The sequence below is a fragment of the Phalacrocorax carbo genome, chromosome 2, assembly GCF_963921805.1.
Source record: "Phalacrocorax carbo chromosome 2, bPhaCar2.1, whole genome shotgun sequence".
NCBI classification, from domain to species: Eukaryota; Metazoa; Chordata; class Aves; order Suliformes; family Phalacrocoracidae; genus Phalacrocorax; species Phalacrocorax carbo.
This window is the reverse complement of record NC_087514.1, coordinates 40,627,150-40,649,947: the sequence shown is the minus strand read 5'-3', so window position 1 is coordinate 40,649,947 and position 22,798 is coordinate 40,627,150. Positions and strand designations below refer to the sequence as shown.

Below are 22,798 nucleotides of genomic sequence, written 5' to 3'. Positions count from 1 at the left end.
ATCTGATCAGAGATGAATATGGGAACAGTGCTGTTACCGATGCAGCGCTATGATACTGACAAAAGGAAATAACAGCTGGAGTACCTGATTTTGCACCAGCTGAAGAAGAGAAAGAAAAGAATAACTTTAAATTTACACGGGCCTCTAATTAAAGTGATACAGATCAACAAAACTGGAAAACTTTCAAAGACATTACAAGGTAAGAGGGAACATTCATCCATGCAGACAAGATGATGCACGAAGAGCACTGGTGGTCCAAGGAGTTGCAGGCAACATCTGCTTTGTCACCTCTAATCCTTCCCAAGTGCCACAGGCTTAAAGTTAACCTCCAAAGGTGTGTGTTTGTCCTTGCCTTTTAAAAGACTCCTTCCCTAACATATGGGATATGAAGCGATTTGAATACACATCTTTGATTTTGAACTAGCTCCTCAATGGTTTTAGAAATGCACTGAAATCAACAGCATCTCTATACTCCAGAAAACGTGGACCCCATCTATAAAAGATACTGACAGTGCTTTACTATGAGTAATAGGCAACTCCTATGTAGAAAGGAAGCTGTGTTATAGGAGTTCAAACACAGCTCAGCTTTGATGTCCCTGATTTTACAGATTCTTCGGCATACCTTGAATGGTAAGAATGCAAAACAACATTAACACATATTGACTAAGTCCAGGATTTGGGCTTAAGGCTCTCGATCCAAGAGCTGGTATCTACAGAAAAAAGTGAAGTATGTTTATGCTCCATAATATTTAGGGATTCAAGCCTTAGGTTAGAAAAACAAATTCATTCTATATTTGGTGCAATATCCTGACTTCAAGTGAAGACTCAGGTGGCGAACAGCATTGGGAGCATATGTACTTGTTTCCTAGCAGCTGATTCCCATAAACCTCCATATGGCTTTTTAAATACAGTTCCTAACAATAATAGAAGTTTACAGTTCCTTTACATCTGGCAATAGTGTAGATTTTATTGGTAAAGACATTACTATATTTAAATAGGGATTTCTTAATATTGGTTAATTTTTACGTGTGACTTATTTTAAAAGAATCCTTATTCTGTGCTGCCAAACCCTTTCAAACGGATGGTCGTAAATGACACAGGCAGAGATTAAGAGGTTACTACCCCTTATGTGAGGTATAGCTACTGACCACAAGTCCATTGTAATTCATTGGACTATAAAATAAAATCATGGTGAAGACTTCAATCTATTTCACTTTGCTACTGAAACAGAGTAGGAGAGTATTCAGGATCAGTTACCGTGTCTCTGCTGGGGAATGCTGATGACCTCCAAGTAAAGGGCAATATTTTAAACCTTTCAAAACAGATTCCTTGCACCCATTTGGTCACCCAGAGAGCCTGAACATCAGCAGCATGCGTACACATAATCTCTGCTCTTTTCAACACAAGGCTATCCTTAAAGCATCCAGCCACACTTTAAATGCATATGTCATTTTAGTTTCTCCATTAAATATGAATGTTTAGCTATTATTAGCTAAGCCATTAAGCCCTAGCTGTCACTCTACAGAAAATGTTATGGATATGTGCTGTTGCCTGTACTTTCATTCTCCTCCTGTGCTTTTCTTGCTGCACTTTAAATTTTTAATTAATAAAATCTAAGTCATCAGAGAAAACTGACAATACAAGACCTACTTCAATCAGTCAGCTATTCACTATAGTACATTATTAGAAAGCATCCTCTGGGTCCTTTCCAAAAGTCAACAGACACAACATAAGGACAAAGTTATCTATGTATTAGCTTCCGACTGGTGAAAAGTCTCTAGGATCCAACAGCATTGTACCTCTTTTATTATTTTTTTAAATTAGCACTAGAATAGAAAAATAATGCTGTACTGAGGTTCTACAAAAGGTACCAGAGAATGATGCAATGACTCAGTAAGACAGTCCATGGAGAGTTAATCACCCCAAGGCAGGAGTACAGATTTTCAAAGATAAAAGTAAGGTTTCCTTTTAGCTGAGCTCAAACAAGAAAGGGTTTCTTGAATCTTCAAATCCAAAGGCCTGAAATACTGTAGATCAGAAACATTACAAGAACATTTCTACATAAATCACTTGGACATACTCTTCCTAATTTAAAGGCTTATGTTTTCTGCTCCCTGAGAAATCAGGTGCCCTTTCCTATTCTTTCAACCTTAAGCATTAGTGAGCTGCAGCTAGAAAGATGCAAAGATCCACTTCCCTTTGGCACAGTAGCATTCCCCAGGATTTACCACCGTAATACACATCCTGTTAAGTGTTCTTGAGATATCTGCAGTCATTTTTTTTTCCTTTTTAAAAGAAACTAAAAAATACCCCTCTTCCTTAAGATATCCAGGCAAGTAGGTCATAGTAAAGTAAATAAAGTAAGAGATTGTCTTTAATCTCACCCATCAGGCAGTCAAACATCAGGCCTAAATTAGTTGTCTGGGCTTCTTTTTTTAGTAAAGCAGTAGGAAAGTTAACACCAGAAAGGGAGAGATGCCATCCTTAGATAGTTATTTAACACAGTAAAAATTATTCACCCTCTGGAAATACCTCTTTTTTGACCTGTAAGCTAGACCACTAGCTTGGACAATAAGCCTCATGTCTGTATGGCTACAGTTAGGTGAGCTGAACGCCCCTCTGAAGAAATCTATTAAACTGGAAATACTAAAAAAAGGCAATTTTTTTCCTTCTTCAGGTTTTCTATGGAAAAAGCAAGAAACCACAAGACCCTTTACAACAAAATCAAGCCAGGTCTGTGCTATAAGATGCTACTGATCACAGCTGTACTGGTTAGTAGAATCAATCAAAAAATGCTGCCAATCTGGCGTTAGCACTGTCCCAGTTAGCCACAAATAGATCTTCAGCATTGTTAAGCTCCCAAGATATTGAAAATAACTTGTTCATATTTAACAAGCGGTGAAACACAGGGAAGAGAGTCAGGGCCTCCAGGGCTTTGCCCTCCATGCAGCAGTTTCCCATGTCAAATTCTATCATTGGAATTTGGTAGCATTTCCTACACATCCCCCCCAGAGATATGAGGAACATAATGAGATAAAGCAGTAAGAAATAACTGCTGACTGGTTTTTGCTCTGCAGAATGGTGAAATAATATGGATTTTTTCTTTTTAACTAAAAGTTGTACAGAAGTTGGAATATTTCAGAAATTAATACAACCAATATCTTCAATGATCTTGCAAACAAACTTTTATGATTTTAAATTATTTGTGCAGAAAAATTTTGCTAAACTCATACCAATAATTAAAACGTACAGGACAAAACGGTTCTCCTCCTGTCTTTTTTTTATTTTTAGGAATTATGATTAAAATTATTAAAATTTATGCTATTTTGGAAACACAAACTATTATTACGAACAATAACCAGACATCTTGCATTAAATAAAAAAAGAACTTTAAAGAACTTAAATTCTGTGCTGTTATCTTTTGCTAAATCCATTACTGGGAGTTCCATTACTGGGAGTCTACACTTGTTTCTCTTATGCCATTAAAAGCTTCCAAAGAAGTCACCAGATATTACACAAGGGATGAGGGACACAGTGTTTCCTGACTAATTAAAAAATCACAATGGGTGTCCCAGACATACCAAAGTTTGCTGTGATTTTGCACTTGAGACATTATGGTTGTCTACCATGCAAATTTTGTATTTATTAATAATTTCAGACGTTCTGTCTCCATACTCAATTTTGAAAATGCTTGAGCTCCTTTTATAGTAACTTAGTTAAATCTTGTGTTCAATCTAAGATTGGTGTCTGATATTTACAGGCAGTGATTCAGGCTTCATAAATTAGAATTTTCTCTGCTTAATACCTTAGATTAGAGTTGTTATTAAAAAAACAAAGTCAAAGTATACAGAAACAAACTCCCTTACCTTCACCAGTTCTGTGTAACCAGTTTCCCTTGCTGTCCACCAAGGTTGAGCTTTTAGTCCCTTGACATTGTAGAGGGAGCGCTGCCAAACTGATGCAAAATGACCTCTTTGGTATCCAAGTTCATACCACTTGTATGCCTAAAAGATTGTGGTTGTTAACAACCAAATTCATATCAGCCAAGCTCCCACAGAAAAAAACACTTGTGTTTTTTTGGTAAGGTAATAGACTGTCTTCTTTTGATGCCTGGGTTATTCTTCTAATGTAATGTAATAACGAACACTTCAAGGAAATAAACCAAAACAAACCCAAAAAACCCCAACTAGCAATCCCAAAATAGTTCAGTTGGCCAAGGCTGTCCAATCCAACATTAGCAAAATCGGATAATCTTCTCACAACCATTCATATCAAATATTGGTCAGTAATCTAGATGCTGTCCTTGGACTTGGGAGATCCAATTGTCTGTCATCTTCAACAACCTTGTTTTCTCTCTGTTTCAATTCTCTGCCTATGAATTAAAGATGACTGCCTTCTGCTGCCAATGGAGATGCTGTGATAATGAAAACAGTGCTGAGTTTATGGATCTAAACTGTTGCATAATTACCTAATACATATATGCGCTTCAGTTTCTCCAAATATTTGTTGCCACACTAGAATTTAGCTGATGCTACTAATTTTTCTTGTCCCTTCCCTTTATTCAACATGGTAGAAACCTACTGAGCTTAATACCAGACCTTTCTTTGTCTTACTCTCCCTTTCCACAATTTGCTTTACCACTGCGTAACAGCAAAACAATGCCCTGCAAAGGAAGAAAATAGGATGCTTGGAAAAAAAGATCCAGAATGAACTGCACCGTGATGAAGGCTACATACAGCTGCCTCCGTCCTGTCCAGCATTGCTGCTACAGCTACATTGAGTTGCTGGAGCGTGTCCAGAGAAGGGCAACAAAGCTTGTGAAGGCTCTGGAGAACAAGTCTTTTGAGGATAACTTGAGGGAACTGGTGTCGTTTAGTCTGGAGAAGAGGAGGCTGAGGGGAGACCTTATCACTGTCTACAACTACCTGAAAGGAGGTTGTACTAGGTGGGTGTTGGTCTCTTCTCCCAGGTCACTAGCAGTAGAACAACAGGAGATGACTTAAAGCTGCATTGGGGGAAGTTTAGATTGGATGTTAGGAAAAATTTCTTCACTGAAAGAGTTGTCAGGCATTGGAACGGACTGCCCAGAGAGGTGGTGCAGTCACCATCTCTGGTGGTGCTCAACAAACATGTAGATGTGGCACTTCAGCACATGGTTTAGGAGATATGGTAGTGTTGGGTTGACGGTTGGTCTTGATGATCCTAGAGGTCTTTTCGAACCTTAATGATTCTATGATTCTATGAATATTTTAGACAACACAAAAAAAATCCCAGATGTGACAGGACAGCTAAGTAGGGAGAGATAGGAGGTAAGAAGTCCAGAGCAGAGGGACTGAAGCAGGCAGCAATCCCTTGAAGAGAAACCATCCAAAAATCTCTTTACTTCAAGTCATGCAGTCTCTCTCTAGCTACACCACTTGAAATTCACTCCCTCCCAAGCCTGCAACCTATCCAATTCACCTCCACCTAAATGTCACTCAACCAAACCTGGACCGTGTTCCATATCCCTTCACCCAACCTGATATTTCTTCTTATCTCACTCTACATAAAACAGGCTATAATTTCACCCTTGTGCTTCCAGTTAATAATGCTCCTGTTACACCTCACCATTAGCCACCTTCCCTTGCCAAGTTCTCCTCAAAAAACCTCAAATACTCGACTTTTCTTTCCAGCAGGAGTATGGAAAATCTGGTGTGCTTCTTTTGGCTGGGATAGAGTTAATTTTCTTCATAGTAGCTAGTATGGGGTTATGTTTTGTATTTGTGCTGAAAACGGTGTTGACAACACAGTGATGTGTTTGTTATTGCTGAGCAGTGCTTACACAGAGTCAAGGCCTTTTCTGCTCCTCACCCCACCAGTGAGTGGGCTGGGGGTGCACAAGACCTTGGGAGGGGACACAGCTGGGACAGCTGACCCCAACTTACCAAAGGGATACTCCGTATCATATGATGTCATTCTCAGCCTGTAAAGATGAGGGAAGAAGAAGGAAGAGGGGGGGGATGTTTGGAGTTACAGCGTTTTGTCTTCCTAAGTAACCGTTACGCATGATAGAGCCCTGCCTTCCTGGAGATGGCTGAACGCCTGCCTGCCCATGGGAAGTAGTGAATGAATTCCTTCTTTTGCTTGCTTGTGTGCACGGCTTTTTGTTTTACCTACTAAACTGTCTATCTCAATCCATGAGTTTTATCACTTTTACCCTTCAAACTCTCCCGCACCCCATCCCACCAGTGGGGAGTGAGTGAGTGGCTGGGTGGTGCTTAGTTGCCAGCTGGGATTAAACCACAACATCTGGACAAGATGAACACTGTCTGCAGTAGTCATTCAGGGAAACTACCATGCCAGAATGCTAACTATTTAAATTGTTATTTGTTTTTCAATTATAGTAATTTCTCCTATTCTAACTCACTAGTATATGACAGTTGTCCATTAATCTGCCCACATTTGACATGAAGGCTAAAACAAAAGACTTATCGAGGCAAAAACCACAGGACTTAAGCTAAAAAAGAATCACTTTATGTACGGGGTCTAATGGAAAGCGAAACATATGATCAGTTAAACATATCTCTAGAAGAACAATTCATGTCAGCTTATTTTTTATGTTTACCTTGACACCAGTGAACTATGAGGAAAAACAAAACTTTTTTGGATTACAAATCAGCCACAAGAACAGTGTGTGACTTGCTAAGACTTACTTAGTCTTAGCAGTCAGTCAGTCAAGAAAACAAAAAGCCATTGGAAATTCTTCATGTCATGGATTATTTCTAAAAATTTCCAGGTGTCATCTTAGAGATCTTTCATTTCAGATATAAGGTATGAAATGAATTTGGGTGGTTTTGTCTTCAAATTTTTACAGAAGTCTCTACATTGTAACCATAGATCATATTTTGAGAGTCTGTAAATTTTCTTCCAGCGTCTAAAAAATGTGGTACTCTGATCTTCATAACTCTCTTGAAGTATCTTGAAGCTGCAATAAATTTTGCCTTACAGTATTTATCTGAAGTACAGAAAAACAGTGTGGATGAACACGGTAACAGCAGGCCATATATAAACTTCCATCTTTTTTTCTCTAGAGAAGCTTTGTAAAATTGTGTATGGGTCAAGAACAACAAAAAAAGTATTACCTTTGGGTAATACATAGTGTATCTTTAAATTTTGATGTTATCTTGGTTAAGCCTCTGAAATGGAAGCATTATGATTTATAACTTATGTTCCCCAAGATGTAAGTTGTAATAGCAGTGGGATATCAATAGATCATTCATGCTGACTGCCTGCATTCATTTGCAATGTCTGGAGTTCGCCCAAATGATAAGGGGGATGAATTACTTGTTTCAGCCACTGACTGATGAGTATGAATGTTACTGCTCTTTAAGATCCATTTAGCTATAATCACGATGTACAATACTGTTAATCCTTATCTATTAGAAGATTTGTGCTATGATGTTTTGAGCATTGAGTACGGTTAGGTTGCCTTGCTCATCCTTTCCAGTCCTGAGTTTCCAAGAGAAACCCTTTTTTTAACACACAAATCTTGGCAGCTGAAAGACTAAATAATGACCACTGTACTATTCAGGACAGCTACAACAGTACAGCTACTTTTCCAGGAAAGTAATTGTTTGAGACACACTCAGTTTATAAATTCTGTGTGAACAGCACTTTGTTCTATAATACCTTCCACAGTTCTAATTTATCTTGTTTTAATTCAATCTGGCATTTTATCAAATTATAGTTGGAAAGGGCATACTCAACGCTGTTTCCCTAACACTTACAAGACCACATTCATAATTCCTAATTTAGGTCTAATAGATGAATATCTCCCTTCAACAAACCTTCAGTGATAGCATTTTCACATGTTCCTTAAATATTGATCTGGTTCCTTGATTAAATCTTGCAGTTCAGCAAGTCTAGCAAGGTCAGTGAGAAAAATTTAGCTTAACAGTGGACTTTCCAGTGATAAATTTAAAAGTCTTCTCTATGCCAAGAAGTTAATTTGTCATTGATTAAAACTTTTTCTACAGCAGATTTGACCATTAACTCCATAAACATTAACACATAATTATCCTGGGGATTGGGATGATATACGTTAATTACATCTGTGTGGTATCTTTAGTCAAACATTGTAATGGGATGCTCTAGGCTCAATCATTCAATGCAGAATACCCCACAGAAGCATACAGGGATTTCCTTTTTGGTCTTCTGTTGAGAGAAGGGCAGACAGAGTCAGACAGAGAGACAGTATGCGCACAAGCAGATGCTGCATGTCATAGCCTGACGATATTCAAGAAGCACTTGGACAACGCCCTTGGACACATGGTGTGAATTTTGGGGTTGTCCTGTGCAGGGACAGGAGTTGGGCTTGATGCTCCTTGTGGGTTCCTTCCAACTCAGGACATTCTATGATTCTATGATATGTGTGTTTACATAGAGAATGAGGCCAACTAATTCTCACTTGTAAATGAACTTTTATATTAAAAAAACTTGATTGGAAGAATATTTTATTGTACTTTCAGAGAAGACAATCTAACTTTAAAAATACAGATAGCACTACATTTCAATGTATGTATAAGGTATTGTAATAAAAGTTCCACTTCTCATAAAGAAAAGAAAATTAACCTGATGAACTAGGCTTAAGAAAGATCACCAATATAGGCTTCATTTTACTCCATCTGTATACAGTTCATGTTGGAGAACTGCCTACTGACTGCGCCAAGATACCCAAGAGGTCAGCATTCTTTACAGTATTTTAGGTATCAATATTTCAGACCTATTACTGGATGACTCATTAGAAAGCAGTTCCATTATGCTTTTTTATTCTTATTCTTTTCACATTTCCTATCCAGGAACCTGAGTAGAGGGTTTTTTGGGGGGTGGGTTGGTTTTTTTTTTGTGTGTGGTTTTTTTTTTCTTGTTTTTAAAATTCATACCCACAGTCAAGTTCATTACTAATAACAGTCTTCAGCAAAAGCCCGTGGCAACAGTGCTAATTCACACATTTAAATTTGGTTTCTATATTAAATTTGTTTTTAAATAAACAAATAAAACAATTTTTTAAAATAAACACATTGGAAGCACTTATGGTTCTCAGTTGCATATGTTTGCTGTCGTTGGGCCCTCAACAGATTTTTTGCACAGATCTCTGCTTTTCTGATCTGTTTGCTACTTTAATTATTGAACAAATACCTTTACTCAGTCCACACATTCAGTCATCTCATGGTCTTCTTTTATCACATACTTACTGGTGCTCAAGGTCACTTTGGGAAAGAAAGGAGCTTTACAAAACACTGTTACGACAGAGCTATGAGAGAACTTCTATTCAGTGATATACATGTAATTGTTTTTTTTTTAACTGGTTAAAAATTTGTTGTAAGTGGTAGGAGCAGAAAACAGATTCTAAAAACACCTTCACTGAATTTTTGAAAACTGTTTGGTCCCTCGCTTCAAACTACCCCAAGCACGCTTCAGAAGTTTAGGTTAGCTCTAAAGCTAAGAGATTGTACTGTCACACCAACGGCAGATTTTTGATGTTGCTCATCTTGACCTCTGCACACATATGCTGGATTGTTATTGCAATAGGACTACTCATGTTTTCAACATTGAGCCCATGCTTAAAAGTTTATCTGGATTCTGCAGTGCAGAGTTGTAGACTTTAAAGCAAGAACACGTTAAATGTGTACCTCTTTGTCTCCCATTCTCTGCAAGGCATCACCCAGATGAAAATAAAAGCGTCCATCATTTGTGCCGGGATCACCAGACTCTAGTCCTTCCTAAAAAAAACCAAAACATATGAGACAAACTTCAGCAGGACTTCTAAAAAGTTCATTTGATTACTGTAAATAGGCTGACAATTCTATGCAAGAGACAGGCTATGAAATTGGCTATGAAATACAACCACCATGGCAACCCAGAACTTAGGTTGAATGAATACTATACTTCAGTAAAAAGACATTGCCATGGCCTCTTCTGTCAGTCACTCCAAGACAGAGGTTTATTCAGAGATGGACACTTGCCTGACACTATATACATTTAAACAAAACCTTAAGTTTGCAGCATACTGCCAAACTCAAAACAATTTGAGACTCTCAGCTGTGTACTTAGGGTTAAACACTAATAAAACAAGTACTTCATGTTTAAGACTTGATGAGTCTCAATGTACAAGCTTATTCTAGTTCACAGGCAGTGATAGAGAAATAAAACTCCAACATGTAACTTAAACTGTGATTTGTGATTAGTATGCTTCTACCATGACATGATTTATACATTCCAATTTTATTTTTCACAAGTATAGTATTTACTGAAGGTGAGAAAAAAAAAGTTGTACCTTTAGATAGGGTATGCTCTCTGCTATCTTGTTTTCTGCCTTCAGGATGAAGCCATAATGTACTTTGGCAAAGCCATCATTTGGAGCTAGGCTTAGAACCTGTTTGACAGCAAATAAATTAAGCAGTCATGTATGGATCTATGCAAATTAACAAACCTGTGCACATATTACTATTTAGTCATGTAATGACATTTTCTTCCATTGCTGAGTCTCAGACAAATTCTTGGTTTGGCTGTACTTTCTTTTTGCCATTCACTTTTGTGCTTCTCCAGAAAAATCTATTACAAGCCAAACTTTAAAGTCTCAGAAGTAAAATGAATCCAAGTGGAATCTCTGAACTGTATTATTTTTTTGTTGTCTGTTTTCCTCCACCATCTCAAGTTACAGCATGCTACATTACAGAATTAACACCATTCATTAACACTTAAGTTACCTATCCCAGGTTTGGCTAATCTGAAGGAAAGCAGCTTATTTTGAACAAGTCTACAGCGCAGTCACAGGAAGCATAATGTAGAAATATACCTGAAATAGTTTAAAATTAGGTAGGTTTATACTGGTGGCAAAATAGTCTTGGCAAGAATCTATGCCGTGAAACACAGTAAGTACAACTTAGAAAGACGCTGTAAAATAACAGTTGCATCACGATGGCACTGCGCAAACCCTGGAAACACAAAGGGCATTCTCAGCACGACAGTGAAATGGAGCACTCTCTAGAAGAGCTCACACACGCTTGGCCAAGAGAAAGGTATCAGATGGTAATGCAAGGTATAATGCAGTAGTAATTCAATGTGCTTTCACGCTAGAAGGTGATGGATAAGTTATTCTTGTATAGTTGTGTGCTGCACTCTGTGACCAAGACCTGGCATGCTGAATTAAGCTAAAAGATTTTGTATCCTGAACAAGATTCAGATAATGTCTAAGGTGTAACCTGACTTAATTTTGCAAGAAAGGAAAACCCATAGGCAAATATCCAGAGAGAGATATTTCATGGGGACTGTGCAAGAGAAAGAGTACAGGGAGTACAGGGAGAGCTGTAGGAAAGGCTCACTGTACAGGAGAGTGTTTCAGGGAAAGGTGGTGTGAAGCTGGCTGGCCTGAGTTCTGGAACATGTACCTCCAACATTACTGAAATAATTTAAGTGTGTTTGGTCTGCCTCAGCCAAGGGGAAAATTAGAGACTCTTCATCTACTTTCCAGCTCCTCCTTTCTATGATGTATATATTCAATATCATTTGTAGCTCTACAAGATATCCATTACATGGTCAAGTTAATCTGTTGTTACACCTCTTCTCTCCTTAAAGTAAGAGTGGACGGTCTCATCAGGACAGATCCTCAGTCTGTGAGGATCATCATAAGTGCCTGCAAGTCAGTGGAATTACAGAGGCTGACCCTAGCACAGCCACTACATACAAAACGATGGACAGATCAGTGATTTCTCTTGCCTAAATCAAATTTTGAAGCTACTAAAGTTATGCCATGGATAAAACCCCTGCATACATTATAGCCATTTCCCTCTGCCTTCTCCAGTCACTGTCTAACCTAGTTTTTCAATCAAAATAATTGCAAGCAAAACCATAACGAGTCCGCTGGGCCAATTTCTCTGCTTTCTCAAACCTTATTACATACAAACTACATCTGAGCAAAACCGAAATCAGCGCAGTGTGGGTATGAAATGTTACAAGTTAAAAATAACGCTATTTCACTGCTTTTTGCAGAAAATAGCTACTATGAAGAAACAATCAATTTGAGAATCATCTGTCTGAAGTCATAATACAACACATTATGAATAAAAAGTGATCTTGGAAATTCATAGTAAGGATCATATTGATCCCTAGCTAAGAATATGCTGTCACCTTATACAACTTATGCTTTCGACTACAGCATTCTCTGTATAATCATTTTGATCCAAGAATCTGCACCTGCAGGGTAAAATAAAATGACTGACAGAAATATTTATTAGTCATATAATTTCATTACAGTTCCTTTAACTATAGGATAAAACTATCTGATTAGTTAAGACAGAATAGAATTTTCTGTATTACAGTTCATTTAAACTATGCTGAGTTGCATTAAGGCATGATCTACATTCAGAGCCCCTAAAGAGAAGCGAAGAGGTACAATCAGCAGAAATGACACTGGAAGTATTTAATGTAAATTGTATAACTCTGTTGCGGTTGCTGCGTGCAATATTAATTATGTTTAGAAATAAGTTTTACTAAACTGCTCATAGCCCATTAAATGTTATTCATGAATACAGAAATTAACCTCTGGGGCTATCAATAGCTAATTAGCCAGGGCAGAGCACTGTGTTACTGTGGATATTCTGCTTTTGGTACCTGCGATAGCTCAATCGGAGCTGGCTTATGCATGTGTGGATAATACTGCACTGAGCCATGCAGACATACTTCAGCATGGCAGGCAGAAAAAGTGCTATTAGTAGAGTAACCAGTCTTAAGGAGTTCTCTTCCAGTGTATTTTATCATAATTTGTAGGTCTTTGAAAACAAAAATATTTCTGAATTCTACTAGGACTGCTTTTAATGTCATGTTTCCATGTCACTAAGTGTAATGTTCAAAAGAAAATGCTTTAATATTAGAAGCAAAACTGAAATCCTCTCCAGCCAGACACCATTTTTCATTTGTGGTTCAGCCCAAACTCTGGCAAATTAATATTAGAAAAGTGTATTTTGTGTCAGTTAGACTATACCACACTACAGCTGTAAGTACAAAACTCTTGATCTGAAGTTCAGTGTTTATAGACATTGCTTCTATAGCTAAAAGAAGAAACATAACGTATTTAAGACTTTTGAAATAAAAATGCCAAGACAAAACAAATTTGGAATGGAAAATAAGTAAAATGGCTATTAAATGTAAAGCAGAAAGTTTTCATTCACTAGGATTGTTTGGCCATCCATTCAGTTCCTTGAAGTTGCCATCTACAGTTAGTTTGGTCTGAAATGGCATGTACTGTAATCCCAATGTAGGGGACAGTGCCTGTGAATGGTCCAGCTGGCTATGCGTGCTCAGCCCATGCCTAACACAGACTGACAACACTGAATTAAGATCAAAATGTTATAGCAGGAAGCAAAGGAGGACATGGGCACCTATTGCCCAAGGATCTAGCAGATTCCCAGGAAACTGGAAATTTGAGGTCTACATTCTCCTGGACAAATTAACTACTTGAGAACTTGCCTGAGGAGCAGGAACAAGTACACATACACAAGGAGTTAGACAACCACAAAGAAAAGAATGGGACCCAGAGGGCAATCTGCAGAAGCTGAGCCCTTAGTCAAACAAGGGGTACGTTCTCTTGAGGATGAGTCCTCAGCTCTGCTCTCTCTTCCCAGATGCCCATGCCTTCCGCATTAGAGAGCACTTGAATAAAATATATGAACAACCTTAAGGTGGGAACCAGAACTCAGGATTCATAAATACTGGAGGCGTCTACTGTGCCGCACAGCTTCTGTCTGTGCTGTCTTACGTTTTCTGTCAAATGACTAATTTGTCCTCCACTAGCAAGAAGGAGGATTTAATCATACTACAGTAGTTTCCTGGATTTCTCAAAAATCATGGGAAGTGTAAGATGCCTCCTGAAGGCTCCCAGAACCACTCTTCACAGTTTCCCCCTCTCTTTGTTGACTATACACAGAGCGTGAGCACCTATGGTAGAAGCTCCAAACCATATGCCAATCACTTTTTAAATATGCATTGCAACAGCTGAGTGAAGCACTCAAGAGTCCACCATATGGCCCCTAAGCAATCTGCCCAAAATAATGTAAGAAGCCTTCAGTATAACCAAAAATAAAAACAGGTACACGTGAGCTTTTGCCTGTTTCTTTGGCTACATTTCCTTTCTTAAAATTCTTCATGTAAATTTATCTTGAATAAGAACAAAGAAAATAATTTACATTAATGTATAGGAATTCAACCTGAGGAATAGCCAGAATACGGACAAAACCATAAAAAGAATAAATCCAGCTCCTTTTAAAAAAAGGATTTGTTTGTTGCTCTTTTACAAGAGCAGAACATCACTATCTACTCCAGCATCTAGTGAACTGCAAAACAGAGTAACTATACTGGATAAAGTCTATGGAAGCATGGAAACCAACACATTAAAAGCAGACCTGTTCTTATTTAGCATATCTGTTATTAATCAGAGCAGTATACACTTGTTCTAAAGTATATCAAACTCAATATCAAAGTAATTATATAGCAAACTCATTACCTTCTTCCATTTATTTACAAAAATCCTTTAACTGTTGATAATGAGAAATTCTGACATCTATATTGTTCACAGCAAAATACTGAAAAATTGCAAAGGGAAATCTTGCCCCAAAGGAGCATGGTTTTGTTTTTTTTTTTCCCAAGTTCCTTGCAGCTTGCGAAGCAGATTCATTTAATATATTCTATCTCTAACAGCTGATGTTTCCAATCCTCTGAGAAATTCTGACAGCATGCAAAAAATTATTGAACAGAAATGTTTTATGGAGGGACCTACAAAGTAGCCGAAGCAGCAAAGCAAAGAGGGTTCAGCTCCTGCTTCCAACCATGTGGTTGAATGTCCTCCTCTTCTTTGCGAAAGCATCTGAGATGAGAATCCCCTCAGAATCCCAGATGTGGGGGGCAGCGAACCAAGACTTTACTCTAAGGAGGTGGTACTAATCATGCTGACTCATCCTCAGTCTACATAACCAGCCAATTACCACACTACACCTGTACTAGACAAGCACTGCAACAAGTATGCCAATGTCAAAAAGCCTATCTCTGATTGGGTGCTGACAGCTTGTACTCTACCAGTGGCATCAAGCTCTGCATCTGTCAGAGTTTCCAGATGGTTACGGGGTTTCTAGATCACAGAAGAGGAGTGGCCCTTCCTGGCAGTGAAGTTGCCCCATCCTGATAACCACAGTGTGAGACAGGAATATAAATCCAATGACCTGTCCACACTACAAGTGTCATGAAAGAAAAACAGAATTTAGGCTGCAGACAAAAATCATGAAAATGCAAAGGTTAAATACCTGTCTGAGTACTGAACTACTTTATCACGTGGTTAGAGACAGTGTTCCTGGAAAGAAACAGACTTAGTTCTGCTTTCCATGTGTTGCAGATAAGACATCTTTACATTACATCTGTATGTGTTGTCAATACATTCCAAACCTGGCTACCAGAAGGTATAAGAAATCAAATATTATTAAGCATATGAAAAACATCTGCATTTCTCTGTCTATGAGGAAACACTTAGTATGACAGCATCAGGAAACCTGAATTAAAATCAGACGATATTTTAGAACTGCAACAGAAAAGAAAAATCCTATCTATATTAATCCTTCAAAACCAGACATGCAAAATGTTTAACAACTAAAAAAGTTAAAGCAAACAATCTTTAGAGTGAACACATGAATGCAAATAATATTTTTCCTCACTGGAATGGAAACTCACCTCTTCATATACTTTCTTGGCATTGCTGTTATCTCCTATCAAGAGGTAACCAACACCAAGGTCATTCTTCAATGAAGTATCACTTGGAAACAGCTGAACTAATTTCTGTAGAGTAACCAGGGAACCTCTCATGCGACCTAATTTGATTGAACAAGACTTAATTACAACTACAGATATGAGTAACAGTAGTAAGATGCTTATACAACATGTAAGAAAACAAATCACAGCCGGGTTTTCCACTTTCATTAACGATCAAGCAGTAGAACTTGAAAAAAATTTGTATAGATAGGAGTATATTCAGCTGCTTGGTTGTCACTGGGGGTGTAGCTGTACAAGGAATATTTCGGGAAATCACTGCGAATGCATATCATGCAGTGTTATGGTAGCCTCTAGTGGAGAAATGTTCACAGTGTAGCAGTAACAACGTTTCAGCTTTGGTTGCTCTTTCACACACAGATGTCAAAGTGCTCAACAAAACTAGATAAACGTATCAGAATAAACTTAGTTGTAATTGATTAAGTAATTAAATGCATTTCATAGTGTTAAGCAATAGCTCCACTATATTTTCATTATGAAATTAATCCTACTTTAGGTACTTAATTTTAAATACATTCTTCAACTTCCCAGATGAGGTCTTGCTGAGGAACAGCAAGATCAAAACAAGTTGATATTAAAATCCAACCCATAGGAACAGAACCAAAGTTGACTGTGCCTCATATTCTAATCAGCACTTCTTGCACATCACAGAATTAAGATCTAAACTTTTGGATGTTATCCTGAGTTCAATTCCATTTTTCTCTATGTTTACTAAAAGTTTATTCTGGGTATGTTACTCTGTGTATGCCATTAATTTGCTCATGATTTCCCTCAGCTTCGGTAGAAAAGGAAGAACATTTTCTTCTTTTTCTGTCCATAAATTTTTTTGACCACCTACCATCATAGCTTCTCATAGCACCTAGTGCGCTGCTGTCTACAAGCACTATTAACATAGAATTAATTATATACACTAGTTACCTGGAAAAATTTTAAAGAATTTTAAAATATTTTTCATAAGCATTTAAGAGATTAGGAACACAAGACCTACTGAAAATTCAATTGAATTAATGCTTTCATGTCACAGAATCGTAGAATTGTTAAGGTTGGAAAAGACCCTTAAGATCATCAAGTCCAACCGCTAACCTATCACTGCCAAGTCCACCACTCAACCATATCCTCAAGCACCACGTCCACCCTTCTTTTAAATACCTCCAGGGATAGAGACTCAACCACCTCCTTGGGCAGCCTGGTCCAATGCCTGACAACCCTTTCAGTGAAGTTTTTCCTAATATCCAACCTAACCTTCCCCTGGTGCAGCTTGAGGCCATTTCCTCTCGTCCTATCGCTGGTTACTAGGGAGAGGAGATCAATCCCCGCCTCGCTACAACCTCCTTTCAGGTAGTTGTAGAGAGCAATAAGGTCTCCCCTCAGCCTCCTCTTCTCTAGACTAAATCTGGATCTTCTCAAAGTCTTGCTCACACAACTTCCATAATTTTTGCACTATCGTCAAGTCTTACCAAGAAACTGCTGCCTGTCTGCTTCTCGTTTCAAGCTCAGTTTTATCAGATCTGAAGGGACATTTGGCAGACTAACCACCTCATCGTAGGTATTGATGGCTTTTTGCAGCATCTCATTACTTCTCATTTTCTCAGCTAAGTCATCTTCAGACTAGAAAGAATCACAAAACCATTATTAGAACACATAATAATTCATTAGTCTTAAAAATAACTTTGTTATCTTAAAATGCAAACTGTGCAATTGTTAGACTATGGGAATAATTTTAGAATTATCTTCAATCTCTATAATTTTGGCATAACAAGGGAAATCTTATTTGTGCTTTATGATAAGGCAGATCAGAATTACTGTTAATTCTTGTTTCCTGCAATCTGTTTGGAAGCATAACTACAAGAAAATCTGAACCTAAAAAATGCATTACCACGTATCTTTGGTTAATATTTGTAGAAGTCATGATTTCTGCTTTCAAAAAGAAATGAAGCAATCTGTTTAATAATACATTGTTAATAATACAAGTAAATTGTTGCCTATTATTTGTAGACTAAACCTCACACTAGCAGTAATAAACAGACCAAAACACACCAACATACATTGCTTTCATATATTTTGAAACAAATTTATTTACACTTGTTCTTGGAAAAATAATTAGGAATTGGCTTTGCTCTTGCATATGTTGAAAAAATATCTACCCTACAACTCTTTAGAACTTAAATTCATTCATCGAGTTCAGAAGCTGACCACAGGATACACAAGATGTCTACTGTGAAATTACAGCTTCAGTGAAGCCAGCTACTACTGGTTTCACCTGTGGTACGGCACATTCATGATTTGTTTCCATAGCTGAAAAAAAAGACGACTATATATCAAACGCTAAATTTTTCCAGCATTACTTTGATTTGTTTATATAAATGTATGCGTTTTCATGTGTTTAATGCATTCTTCCCAAATGCTCCGTTTTATTGGTTTACGTTCTTAAGTCAATTAGCAGAGCAGGGTGTAGGTGCATGGCACGCACTGCGGGTGCAGAAGCTCTTATTGGCCTATCTAAATTCACTGTTGTATCTAACACACAGATTAACTGAAACAGCTTCAGCTGTGCTAGCTACATATGCAGTAGTAAGTAGTTAATATCTGGAATCTTTTTGCACTTCTGTCCTTTATGTTTTTCCCTTGGGTTACTTGGAAATTAAGTTGGAAATACCAAACAATATGGTTACTCAGCCAAACAGCTGATCAGCCGGTTTCAGAGATAACTTCAGAAATCAGTTCTAAGAAATAATTTATTTTTCTGATGTACATTCACTATGAATTTGCTTTTCCTTTTTTTTTGAGGGAATTGCAAGGCAAAGAATAGTAAAAGATACATAATTGAGAGGCAAAAATTGTCAGCATAACATCTGCATGAAGTCACAAGTACACACACTAAAAATAATATAAAGAAGTTTAAGACCTATCTATTGTTCTTTTCAGCCTTAAGGACATGAACAACTTCTGTAGAATCGTTTTCATCTGGCCTAAGTGTAGCTCCAGAAATTGAATCAGGGATTGCTCAAATTTCTGAAAAACATTTCTAATTATGAAATCTTCTGCAGACTTCAAATCTTGGTCTGTAGGACCTTTAAAGCATTGCTAAAGTAGCAGGCTGTGACTACAAATTGTTGTAATGGGACAAAGTTGTGTCGCACTGGGGGAAATTCTGAATGAGAATAAGCTTCACAGCTTGGCTGCAATGATCTGCCCTCCTCCCTAAAAGCAGTGAGCTAGTGAGGAGGCAGGAAGCATATTCTCTTAGATGCAATGAGTAGGTTCATTAAAAAAAGGTAAATATTGAAAGTGTAAGTTAACAGAGTTAAGTCCATCACATATCTGAATTGAAGTGGTCTCCTACCGTAAGACGACAAATAGTCCAGCAGACTGTCCCTCAGAAAGACTACTAAAGTATTTGGTCTGCCATGTATCAAGTGCTTGTGTGATAGTTTTTTGGATAATCATGGCTTTGGTTTTAGCATGACCGTTATTAATGAAGTGAAACTGGTTGTGACTCCAATTCAAGTGCCTCATTAATTGTCTAAGAGCACAATTCCCTTCTACCGTGAGGGTTTCACTTTGCTCATCTTGATTAACAGGACTTCAAGCAGTCTTTTATTACACCTCGTGCAGTGGGATTATCCTACTATTTATGAAAATACAAGGATTATTCTCTTCTGAGACATCCCAACACAGCTCAAAAGCTTTCTGAATGCAGAGCTTATTTTCCAATGCTTTCTCTTTTTTTACATGAGAACAGCTGAAACAGGGCTCACTCCACAGGAAAAGGCTAATTAAGCCTCCTTGCCTGCGAACTTGGGTTATCCTTTAACAGTCTCTCTAGAAAAGCTCCAAATCCCCTTCCCTATTCCATCTAAGCAAAAAGCAGCATTTAGCCCAGAGCTGGCTGATGTGCTGATTTACCAGCTGCAGCAAACAGTACATAACAATTAAGTTCTGCCTGTTGTTCCTGCACTAGGACATTAGCTGGGATTTCTCTCTTACCATTCACCTGACAGTTTTCATGACATCTACAGGATGTATTTTATTCTTGTGTTATTTACAATACTTCCCACTGGACTGAAGTTAGACAAAAGCTCCCAAAGTAACTGGGGAAGGACAGAGGACTGAAACAGATACAATATGACAGACCACATAATTCTATTTTTCCTTAGGAAACATCCATAAAATTACAAATGAAGCCTGACTGGGGCTTATAACTCTTGTTAAAAAAAGGTTTATTTTGTCTTTTTTTAACATTTATTGTTGGGGTTTTTTTGCCCTTTTTTTTTTTTTTTATAGTACCTGTGCTTTCCCGTATCTTGCTCGAGGACTCTGTGGATATTGACTCACTAATGCTTCAAAGGCCCTTAGAGCTTCTTCAACTTTTCCCTGAAATGTAGAGTTATTTATGAGCAATTCTGTCTAATAAAAATGCTGAAGGGTACATGACCCAGTAACATATTAGTTTCCCCAATTAAAAAACAAACAAACAAAACCAAAAAAAGCACACTAAATCAACCATTTTCATTTGTATCTTTGTTGGGATTACCTACTTATTTAAGAGAAATTCATTACCATTATTTATGAAACAATATTATCCACATTCCATGGTTAAAATGAATAGCTTTGTTTTTATTTTACTCCCTTTCCCTTTGCTGACTGGAAAAAATGGTGAGATGATAATAACCTGTCTCTATCAAAACATAAAAGATGCTATTGCTAATAACAAAATCCAACCTGAATGTAACCAAGAATAGAAAGCAAGTTCTATACATATCTAGAAATTTCCTCTCTGCATACCTCACATAACCAGCAGTAGTGTAACTATGGTTCTTCTAGGGGAAATACTAGACTCATCTATAGTGTATGCCCGTTTCCTCCAAATGTTTTGAATAACGACATCCCTCAGGACACCTCACACGTGCTCTGTGTCTCTTCCCCGTCCCATACAAAGTCTGAATGTAACTACCGTATTCTCATGATTGATGCTGACTAGCAAGTAAAGATGGAAGATGAGAGGAACCAGCCACACTGTTAAATAGCAGCTGAGCACTGCTCTGCAAAATTTGGCATCAGATCTTGCTGCCACTTCCAACTCTTACAGCTTTATAAATATGAGGGATTGTTATACACAACTGTCTTGCTATCTTCAACAATCACATACAACTGATTTGTTACTAAATTTATCCTCCTTCCTACAAGACAAGCACGATTGTCTGCAACTCACCATGAGATACAGGCAGGAAAAGAGTCAGCCAACTGACCTCATAGGCTCATCAAAAGTTTCTGGTATGCCCTCCTCTGATCAACCAATTGTTTAAGTAACAAGAAGCATTAAAATACTTTTTATTTTTGTATTGTAACATGTAAACAAGGCTCCTAGCGAAGAGCAGCAACAGAGGCAGCCTGAGGTTAGTGGTCTCTATGTAGTAGCCCTTCAGCCCCATCACAGGCCTACAGGAATTCTGAGTTTGTTTTTATTACTCAACCATATTCACATTACAGAGAAGACAGTCAGCCTTCTGAAAATCAAGAATAGTCCCACAGTGTCTAACGTGGTTTTTAATCATACTGTACTGGGAATAGTGTATCTCAGTGCTCAGTCATCTCAAATCCAGGGTAAAACAAAGACATGCAGCTGTTCTCCATGCACTAGGACTGTGAGGCATACCAGAGTTTTTACAAGATTTACAACCAAAAGACTTGAGGTCTTTCATTTCTAACAATCACATAGTCTTGCTTCACTATCTACTCATACATCTGGAAAAAGGACACCTCTGCAAAGGTCTTGTTTTCTGAAACATTCAAATAAAAGAATAAAATCAGAAGTTATCAGAGGAGATGACTGAAGAGTTTTTGTTTATCGTTGGGGTTTTTTGTTTGTTTTTCACAGTCAAGGTATTAAATTCAGAACTACCAAAACTGATTAACTGATGTTAAGGTCTTGCTGCCACTGGTGAGAAGGGGGGACATCTGCTTCGTGCCGTAAGCAGCGGCACGGGAGCAGACACTCGTGGGACACACACAGAATTCTAGCAGAAATAACACCTACTACAAAGATTTGTACCTAATCCTAACGAAGCATTTGAACACTTACTGAGAGACCTATATTAACACACTTATATTATCTAAGTGCCCTGATAATAGTTGACTTCAGTACTCAAACAGGCAACAGTGACAGGACAGATCTAACCCTGTTCCATGTGATTAATTGAAGCAGTTTTTTGATGATAGGAATTCAACAGTTAGGCTAAATATTTTCAAGGTTAAAGGTGAGCAAACACACATGAATTCACTCATGAATTAAAAAAATTTAAGAGAAACTATCCAACAGAAAAGAGTAAGTTGAAGGACAAATATGCTCTGAATATTTAATTTTAAAATTATAATTTCATGGAAAGTAATCTAAATGTAATATTTCAAGTTAATTTTTATTGTATTAATTTTGGTCCACTATTTACTCTCCTGAGGGAAACAGTGAAAACTTACTTTTTTACGTAATTTTTCTGCAGCATCTAGTTCAGCTTTAATGGTCTTATCAAACTTGTTTAAGAGCTTTGGCTTCTTCTTCTTTTTAGCTGGAAGAGATTTAAAAACACACAGTTCATTACTTCTTTCCCATTTCACAGTAATTTTTTTGAGTAACCTTTAACTACAGACTAGTACTGTGCTGGTGAAGTGTATGATTTTCAAATAAGGCAGTTGCAAAATACTCTGAAAAGAAACTGATTTCTTACTTATTCTAATCACAAACTCCTGTACAAAAAAAGCAATCTTCGGTCACTCAAACTGAGTAACTTTGAGGTTGAGTTTTTGATAAAGCTTTTTTCATCTAATATAGTCAAGGATTTTTTTTTCCTAAACGGTTCAATTGACATGGAAGAACAGAAAGAACTGTTATTTTTCCACATTTATATGGTATTATGAAAAATATAATTACCAGAACACAATAAAAGTTTTTAAA

The 22,798-nt window shown here is 37.5% G+C and overlaps 1 protein-coding gene across 4 annotated transcripts in view; it reads right to left on the bottom strand.

The window, feature by feature from the left end:
• The window catches only part of ASPH (aspartate beta-hydroxylase), a 116,838-nt gene that overhangs the window by 16,202 nt on the left and 77,838 nt on the right, over positions 1 to 22,798 (bottom strand). For all 4 annotated transcript variants that reach the window (XM_064442645.1, XM_064442646.1, XM_064442647.1 and 1 more), the window contains 7 exons: positions 22,324 to 22,412; positions 20,137 to 20,223; positions 17,307 to 17,457; positions 15,754 to 15,890; positions 10,316 to 10,414; positions 9,672 to 9,761; positions 3,867 to 4,004 (listed from right to left, as the gene is read on the bottom strand). In XM_064442645.1, coding sequence (XP_064298715.1) covers positions 3,867 to 4,004; positions 9,672 to 9,761; positions 10,316 to 10,414; positions 15,754 to 15,890; positions 17,307 to 17,457; positions 20,137 to 20,223; positions 22,324 to 22,412 — 791 coding nt within the window. The remainder of the gene's footprint in view (positions 1 to 3,866; positions 4,005 to 9,671; positions 9,762 to 10,315; positions 10,415 to 15,753; positions 15,891 to 17,306; positions 17,458 to 20,136; positions 20,224 to 22,323; positions 22,413 to 22,798) is intronic.